At 34.3% G+C, this 11,306-nt stretch overlaps 1 protein-coding gene across 8 annotated transcripts in view; it reads left to right on the top strand.

The window, feature by feature from the left end:
* The first annotated feature begins 4,661 nt into the window (after nt 1–4,661).
* Nucleotides 4,662–11,306, top strand: part of astn1 (astrotactin 1) — a 257,745-nt gene continuing 251,100 nt past the window's right edge. For all 8 annotated transcript variants that reach the window (XM_062069739.1, XM_062069743.1, XM_062069740.1 and 5 more), the window contains exon 1: nt 4,662–4,976. In XM_062069739.1, the coding sequence (XP_061925723.1) occupies nt 4,688–4,976 (289 nt within the window). In that variant the 5' untranslated portion in view covers nt 4,662–4,687. The remainder of the gene's footprint in view (nt 4,977–11,306) is intronic.

Here is an 11,306-nt window from a genome sequence, read left to right as displayed (position 1 = left end):
GTATCAAAGTTAAAGTGTCCATTAACAAACATAAATATATCTCCCTCAGGGACAGAGCTGGAGTCAGAAATCGGTAAAATAAGCAAACAAATCCTGGACAGAATTACCAACAAAACCACCAACACCTCCCAGCTCAACCAACGGAAAAACCCGAGAGCCGTAATAAACTGCTTCAAGAACATAAGCGACACAGATTCATTTGCTTGGACATAGAGGAATTGTACCCCTCAACCAGCAGGGAACTACTCAACAAAGCACTGGACTTTGCTTCAAAATACCACAACATCACCATGGACGAAAGGAATATCATAATCCAAGCAAAGAAGTCAACACTCACGCACCAAAATCAACCTTGGCAAAAGACCACTGGACCATTCCACGTAACAATGGGAAGGTATGACGGGGCCGATACATGCAAACTAGTAGGAAGCTTCCTACTCTCGCAGCTCACAAAATTAGGAGTAAACATTGGACTATACAGAGACCACGGACTGGCTATTTCCAATGCCAGACCGAGAGCTTTGGAAAACATCAAAAAAGAATGATGCCGCATTTTGGAAAATCACAGCCGAGGCAAACAAACACACTGCAAACTTCCTGGATGTAACACTCAACCTGAACAATAACACATTTACAAAGCCAGACACCACATTACAATATGTACACCGTGACAGCGACCACCCGCCTGTCACAACCAGGAACACCCCAGCCGCCATCAACAGGAGACTGTCAGCCCTGTCTGATGACAGAGCTGACATATTCAACCAAGCAACACCTCCATACCTGAACACACTCAACCAAAGTGGATACCAATTCACCCTCCAATACGACCCACCAGCAACTAAAACAAGAAAAACCAGGAAACGGGACAACATACTTTGGTACAACACCCCCATTCAGCAAAAACGTCAGCACGAACATTGGACACAAATTTCTCGCACTCATTGACAAGCACTTCCCCAAAAAACATGTACTGAGGAAGATATTGAACAGGAACACCTTGAAACTTAGCTACAGCTGCATGGTGAATATCTAACAAAACATTGACTCACACAACAAAAATATTCTGAGCACTCACAGACAAGCAATCGCTAACGACTCTAACTCCACAGATAGATGCAATTGCAGACAAAAGATTAACTTCCCACTCAACAGAAACTGTTTAAAAACATCAGTTGTTTACCAAGCCAGCGTCACCCGCAAGGATCCATCTCAGTGGCCTAGTGGTTAGAGTGTCCGCCCTGAGATCGGTAGGTTGGAGTTCAAATCCCAGCCGAGTCATACCAAAGACTATAAAAATGGGACCCGTTTCCTCCCTGCTTGGCACTCAGCATCAATGATTCCCGGGCGCGGCGCCGCTGCTGCCCACTGCTCCCCAAGGGGATGGGTCAAATGCAGAGGACAAATTTCACCACATCTAGTGTGTGTGTGACAATCATTGCTACTTTAATCTTTAAACAAGTCAACACAGACACTTACATTGGACTCACACAAAACACTTTTAAAAGCATCATTCCGTAGGCCCCAACTCAAGAACTCTACATATTTTGATTAAGTCCACAAACTCAATACAATTACAAGTAAAAGCATATAATTATAACTACACAATACAGAAACAAATACAAATCATCAACAAGCAAACAAACAGACAATTTACAGTCTCCGAATATTAGTTACTATTTAAATATAACTACAAAGTACAAAACCAAACAAAAATCATCAACAAGCAAGCTAATTTACAGACTCAGATAAAATATTACTTTCTTTTTAAAAACCTGTTTACTTTCAATGGCGGTGAGAATTCCAGGCAGGTTATTCCAGACCGAGACGAGATCTTTAAATAAAAGATTTCTGCAATGCAGTCTTCCTGGGACGAGCTGACTAAATACATGTGGACTCTTGAAGACAACAACATTGATGACTCTTGTAGTGGAATGTCCCAATCTTAAACAGTAACAAAACTGAATTTAGTACAAACGTTGTATTTACCCATAATCAAATGGTACAAGGTTGGATTGAATTGCCATGCAAACAGACAGTGTCTCCGGAGACGTTGGATGAAGCGAGAATCATGCGAATCATGCCTAGACTTGGTCTACTTGGCCAATTATGTGTTTCCCTCGTGTGTCAAGGTCCAGTTCTTTTGGACCTGTTTATTCTAATAATAATAATAATACCTGGGATTTATATAGCGCTTTTCTAAGTACCCAAAGTCGCTTTACATGTTAAAAACCCATCATTCATTCACACCTGGTGGTGGTAAGCTACTTTCCTAGCCACAGCTGCCCTGGGGTAGACTGACAGATTCTGCAACATCCTGGAATCTCTTAGCCATAACAAACAATCAAAAGATCTTGTACAATGTCAGGGCGACCATACCTTCAACTCTAACCCACAGATGCTCTTCCAATGGCACAGAATAGAAAAAAGGGAAACAAGCAGACATTCCACTACCGTCGTGTCCTCCTTAATGCTTTTCGACCTCGCTCTCTTTCTGGACTTTGACAGACACAAAATATGGTACAAAGGTCAACAATTCCACCACACTCTTATTACATGGTGAATTGTGCCATCTAGCTCACCATACAACAGTGCAGCTAAAATATGTCTGAAAGAAAACATGTTTATTATATACCACCCCAACATGTTTATTATATACCATCCCAGCATGTTTATTATATACCACCCCAGTATGTTTATTATATACCACCCCAACATGTTTATTATATACCACCCCAGCATGTTTATTATATACCACCCCAGCATGTTTATTATATACCACCCCAACATGTTTATTATATACCACCCCAGCATGTTTATTATATACCACCCCAACATGTTTATATACCATCCCAGCATGTTTATTATATACCACCCCAGTATGTTTATTATATACCACCCCAACATGTTTATTATATACCACCCCAACATGTTTATTATATACCACCCCAGCATGTTTATTATATACCACCCCAGCATGTTTATTATATACCACCCCAGCATGTTTATTATATACCACCCCAGCATGTTTATTATATACCATCCAAGTATGTTTATTATATACCACCCCAACATGTTTATTATATACCACCCCAACATGTTTATTATATACCACCCCAGCATGTTTATTATATACCACCCCAGCATGTTTATTATATACCACCCCAACATGTTTATTATATACCACCCCAGCATGTTTATTATATACCACCCCAACATGTTTATTATATACCACCCCAGCATGTTTATTATATACCACCCCAATATGTTTATTATATACCACCCCAGCATGTTTATTACATACCACCCCAACATGTTTATTATATACCACCCCAACATGTTTATTATATACCACCCCAGCATGTTTATTATATACCACCCCAGCATGTTTATTATATACCAACCCAGCATGTTTATTATATACCACCCCAACATGTTTATTATATACCACCCCAGCATGTTTATTATATACCACCCCAACATGTTTATTATATACCACCCCAACATGTTTATTATATACTACCCCAGCATGTTTATTATATACCACCCCAACATGTTTATTATATACCACCCCAGCATGTTTATTATATACCACCCCAACATGTTTATTATGTACCACCACAACATGTTTATTATATACCACCCCAACATGTTTATTATATACCACCCCAGCATGTTTATTATATACCACCCCAGCATGTTTATTATATACCACCCCAACATGTTTATTATATACCACCCCAGCATGTTTATTATACACCACCCCAGCATGTTTATTATATACCACCCCAACATGTTTATTATATACCACCCCAGCATGTTTATTATACACCACTTTTCCTACCTGTTGGTAGAAGATGATGAAGATGTTGTGTAACACGTCATCAATGCAGCATTTGGACCAAAGAAGCGGTTATGTAGACCACAGGGAAGGCTTTTAATCTAGAATAAAATATCATTATATAACCTATTTAAGTCCTCCTGCAGATATACAATTATAAAATGATATTGCTGAATAGACATAAAGTCTCATACTGTTATTTCATATATGTTGACACACGCACGTAGGACGGAGGATTCTTTGTTTGTGTGTGTGTGTGTGTGTGTGTGTGTGTGTGTGTGTGTGTGTGTGTGTGTGTGTGTGTGTGTGTGTGTGTGTGTGTGTGTGTGTGTGTGTGTGTGTGTGTGTGTGTGTGTGTGTGTGTGAGATGTGTCACTTGACACTGCAGATATAGAATTATAAAATGATATTATTAAGTGAAAATGAGTCAAACAGAGAACAATGGCAGCTATGAAAAAGACTAACATATTTATTATTATTTGTCTGGAAGGGCATTATACTGTCTTTAAGTTGAAATGGAGTAGCAATTTTTTTGGGACACCCAGTGGTTACTCACAAGCTCCTAACGCAGCAAGTTGAATGATGCGGACACGTTTGTTACTGGATCCTTGGAGACTTTGTATGTGTAAGTAATAGGAGAAGTCAGATGATTATTTGTATGCAAAGTTTTGGTCGTTGAATGTGAAGTGTAACTGAAGAATTAGAGAAAATTCAAGCTGGCTGGTCCTCTATTGAGTGTGTGGGGAAGGAACAGGAGCGTTTGTTTTGATTACCGCGAGCGCCCGCCCGCCCGCCCGGCCGAGCATCCATCCCTCTATCTATCAGCTGGCTTGTTTAGCGGGAGTGATGGCGGGGAGAGGAGCTGTGCTGCTGCTGGCTGTGAGCTGGCTGTGTGCGGCGGCGGGCAGAGTCCAGTACGTGGCTGGGGAGGAGGATGACAACCAGGACACGGAGTGTAAGATGAAGAGTGTGACCGTGTCGGCGCTGCCCTTCCTGCGGGAGAAGGAGCTGAGCATCATGCACAGTCCTTCCGTGTCCGAGGCCAAGCTGCTCTTCTCCGTCACTAACGACTTCCCCGGACACCTGCTGGTGGTGGACGACCTGGACAACACCGAGCTGCCCTTCTTCGTGCTCGGTGAGTGACTCCCATTATTAGTATTAGTATTATTGATGGTGGTGGTGGTGGTGGTGGACAACAGCGGACTGCCCTTCTTCCTGCTACGCGAGTCCGCACCTGGCTGCCTGCGTGACGTCACCCCATGCTAACTGCCTTTAGCTCAGGCCTGCTAACAACATCACCTATTATTCATCATGTTATTCACATTATTCACTATTGTATTCACATCAACGTCAAATATTATTCATCATGTTATTTACATTATTCACTATTGTATTCACATCAACGTGAAATATTATTCATCATGTTATTCACATTATTCACTATTGTATTCACGTCAACGTGAAATATTATTCATCATGTTATTCACATTATTCACTATTGTATTCACATCAACGTCAAATATTATTCATCATGTTATTTACATTATTCACTATTGTATTCACATCAACGTGAAATATTATTCATCATGTTATTCACATTATTCACTATTGTATTCACGTCAACGTGAAATATTATTCATCATGTTATTCACATTATTCACTATTGTATTCACATCAACGTCAAATATTATTCATCATGTTATTTACATTATTCACTATTGTATTCACATCAACGTGAAATATTATTCATCATGTTATTCACATTATTCACAATTGTATTCACATCAACGTGAAATATTATTCATCATGTTATTCACATAAAGTATTCACAATTGTATTCACATCAACGTGAAATATTATTCATCATGTTATTCACAGCAACATCACCTTTGATTCATCATGTTATTCACATGAAATATTATTCACATCAGCATCAAATATTATTCATGATGTTATTCACATTAACATCAAATATTATTAATTGTTATTCATGTCAACATCAAATATTATTCATTATGTAATTCACATCAACATAAAATATTATTCATTATGTTATTCACATTATTCACAATTGTATTCACATCAACGTGAAATATTATTCATCATGTTATTTACAGCAACATCACCTTTGATTCATCATGTTATTCACATGAAATAGTATTCACATCAGCATCAAATATTATTCATTATGTTATTCACGTCAAATATTATTCACACCTACATTAACGACAAATGTTATTCATAATATTATTCACAACTACATCAACATTATTCACAATTAAATCAACATCAAATGTTATTCATAATATTTTTCACACCTACATAAATATAATTCACAACTACATCAACATTATTCACAACTACATCAACATCAAATATTATTCACACCTACATCAACATTATTCACACCTACATCAACATTATTCACACCTACATCAACATTATTCACACCTACATCAACATTATTCACACCTACATCAACATTATTCACAACTACATCAACATTATTCACAACTACATCAACATTATTCACACCTACATCAACTTTATTCACACCTACATCAACATTATTCACACTTACATCAACATTATTCACACCTACATCAACATTATTCACACCTACATCAACATTATTCACACCTACATCAACATTATTCACAACTACATCAACATTATTCACAACTACATCAACATTATTCACAACTACATCAACATTATTCACACCTACATCAACATTATTCACAACTACATCAACATTATTCACAACTACATCAACATTATTCACAACTACATCAACATTATTCACAACTACACCAACATTATTCACAACTACATCAACATTATTCACAACTACATCAACATTATTCACAACTACATCAACATTATTCACAACTACATCAACATTATTCACACCTACATCAACATTATTCACAACTACATCAACATTATTCATAACTACATCAACATTATTCACAACTACATCAACATTATTCACAACTACATCAACATTATTCACAATTAAATCAACATCAAATGTTATTCATAATATTTTTCACACCTACATCAACATTATTCACAACTACATCAACATTATTCACAACTACATCAACATTATTCACAACTACATCAACATTATTCACAACTACATCAACATTATTCACACCTACATCAACATTATTCACAACTACATCAACATTATTCACAACTACATCAACATTATTCACACCTACATCAACATTATTCACACCTACATCAACATTATTCACACCTACATCAACATTATTCACACCTACATCAAAATTATTCACAACTACATCAACATTATTCACAACTACATCAACATTATTCACACCTACATCAACATTATTCACAACTACATCAACATTATTCACACCTACATCAACATTATTCACACCTACATCAACATTATTCACACCTACATCAACATTATTCACACCTAACATCAAAATTATTCACAACTACATCAACATTATTCACAACTACATCAACATTATTCACAACTACATCAACATTATTCACAACTACATCAACATTATTCACAACTACATCAACATTATTCACACCTACATCAACATTATTCACAACTACATCAACATTATTCACAACTACATCAACATTATTCACAACTACATCAACATTATTCACACCTACATCAACATTATTCACACCTACATCAACATTATTCACACCTACATCAACATTATTCACACCTACATCAACATTATTCACACCTAACATCAAAATTATTCACAACTACATCAACATTATTCACAACTACATCAACATTATTCACAACTACATCAACATTATTCACAACTACATCAACATTATTCACACCTACATCAACATTATTCACAACTACATCAACATTATTCACAACTACATCAACATTATTCACAACTACATCAACATTATTCACACCTACATCAACATTATTCACAACTACATCAACATTATTCACAATTAAATCAACATCAAATGTTATTCATAATATTTTTCACACCTACATCAACATTATTCACAACTACATCAACATTATTCACAACTACATCAACATTATTCACACCTACATCAACATTATTCACAACTACATCAACATTATTCGCACCTACATCAACATTATTCACAACTACATCAACATTATTCACAACTACATCAACATTATTCACAACTACATCAACATTATTCACAACTACATCAACATTATTCACAACTACATCAACATTATTCACAACTACATCAACATCAAATATTATTCACACCTACATCAACATTATTCACACCTACATCAACATTATTCACACCTACATCAACATTATTCACACCTACATCAACATTATTCACACCTACATCAACATTATTCACACCTACATCAACATTATTCACAACTACATCTACATTATTCACACCTACATCAACATTATTCACAACTACATCAACATTATTCACACCTACATCAACATTATTCACACCTACATCAACATTATTCATACATACATCAACATTATTCACAACTACATCAACATTATTCACACCTACATCAACATTATTCACACCTACATCAACCTTATTCACAACTACATCAACATTATTCACAACTACATCAACATTATTCACAACTACATCAACATTATTCACACCTACATCAACATTATTCACACCTACATCAACATTATTCACACCTACATCAACATTATTCACAACTACATCAACATTATTCACACCTACATCAACATTATTCACACCTACATCAACATTATTCACAACTACATCAACATTATTCACACCTACATCAACATTATTCACAACTACATCAACATTATTCACACCTACATCAACATTATTCACACCTACATCAACATTATTCACAACTACATCAACATTATTCACAACTACATCAACATTATTCACAACTACATCAACATCTAATATTATTCACACCTACATCAACATTATTCACACCTACATCAACATTATTCACACCTACATCAACATTATTCACAACTACATCAACATTATTCACACCTACATCAACATTATTCACACCTACATCAACATTATTCACACCTACATCAACATTATTCACACCTACATCAACATTATTCACAACTACATCAACATTATTCACACCTACATCAACATTATTCACAACTACATCAACATTATTCACACCTACATCAACATTATTCACACCTACATCAACATTATTCACAACTACATCAACATTATTCACAACTACATCAACATTATTCACACCTACATCAACATTATTCACACCTACATCAACATTATTCACAACTACATCAACATTATTCACACCTACATCAACATTATTCACACCTACATCAACATTATTCACAACTACATCAACTTTATTCACACCTACATCAACATTATTCACACCTACATCAACATTATTCACACCTACATCAACATTATTCACAACTACATCAACATTATTCACAACTACATCAACATTATTCACAACTACATCAACATTATTCACACCTACATCAACATTATTCACACCTACATCAACATTATTCACAACTACATCAACATTATTCACACCTACATCAACATTATTCACACCTACATCAACATTATTCACAACTACATCAACATTATTCACACCTACATCAACATTATTCACACCTACATCAACATTATTCACACCTACATCAACATTATTCACAACTACATCAACATTATTCACACCTACATCAACATTATTCACAACTACATCAACATTATTCACACCTACATCAACATTATTCACACCTACATCAACATTATTCACAACTACATCAACATTATTCACAACTACATCAACATTATTCACACCTACATCAACATTATTCACAACTACATCATCATTATTTCTTTTCTTTTTTTATTCATAATTTCTTTGTATTCCTTTCATGAACATGCATATATACAAGTATATAACATGCATATATAAATAAGCATATAACATGCATATATACAAGTATATAACATGCATATATACAAGTATATAACATGCATATATACAAGTATATAACATGCATATATACAAGTATATAACATGCATATATACAAGTATATAACATGCATATATACAAGTATATAACATGCATATATACAAGTATATAACATGCATATATACAAGTTTATAACATGCATATATACAAGTATATAACATGCATATATACAAGTATATAACATGCATATATACAAGTATATAACATGCATATATACAAGTATATAACATGCATATATACAAGTATATAACATGCATATATACAAGTATATAACATGCATATATACAAGTATATAACATGCATATATACAAGTATATAACATGCATATATACAAGTATATAACATGCATATATACAAGTATATAACATGCATATATACAAGTATATAACATGCATATATACAAGTATATAACATGCATATATACAAGTATATAACATGCATATATACAAGTATATAACATGCATATATACAAGTATATAACATGCATATATACAAGTATATAACATGCATATATACAAGCATATAACATGCATATATACAAGTATATAACATGCATATGTACAAGCATATAACATGCATATATACAAGTATATAACATGCATATATACAAGTATATAACATGCATATATACAAGTATATAACATGCATATATACAAGTATATAACATGCATATATACAAGTATATAACATGCATATATACAAGTATATAACATGCATATATACAAGTATATAACATGCATATATACAAGTATATAACATGCATATATACAAGTATATAACATGCATATATACAAGTATATAACATGCATATATACAAGTATATAACATGCATATATACAAGTATATAACATGCATATATACAAGTATATAACATGCATATATACAAGTATACAACATGCATATATATAAGTATATAACATGCATATATACAAGCCACGTACAGTTGACACTTTCATTGTTTTTTGTTTCTTATACATTTCCATGATCAGAAAGAAGCAGAAGGAAGAATAATATTCTTATATTTATTTATTCTGCCCCCTTTTTAACACAAATGATTTGAAATGACTTTATCAGTGTTCCCTCCACCAACACCCCAACTCCAACATACTTTTTAATTTTCCTTGAAGCATTTTCACAATGACACGTCCAATCAAAATCAAAAATCAGTTTGATATAATTCCAGTTGTCTCTTTTTGTAACTCTTTTTAAATTGAAAAATATTCTTGCAACTTTGTAAGTCTTTCTTTAGAGAATTCCATGCTTTCACAGCAGCAACAGACAAGCACATTTCTTTCAAATGTGTTGGCACTCTTGGATGTTTAAAGTCATACTTCTGTGCTTCTCATCTTCACACGTCAACACAAGTAACTTTTGTAAGAAGAACTTTATTTCTAGCTTTGAACATCACTAATAGAGTATGC

Source organism: Entelurus aequoreus, linkage group LG14, assembly GCF_033978785.1.
Source record: "Entelurus aequoreus isolate RoL-2023_Sb linkage group LG14, RoL_Eaeq_v1.1, whole genome shotgun sequence".
NCBI classification, from domain to species: Eukaryota; Metazoa; Chordata; class Actinopteri; order Syngnathiformes; family Syngnathidae; genus Entelurus; species Entelurus aequoreus.
This window is presented reverse-complemented; position numbering and strand designations above follow the sequence as displayed.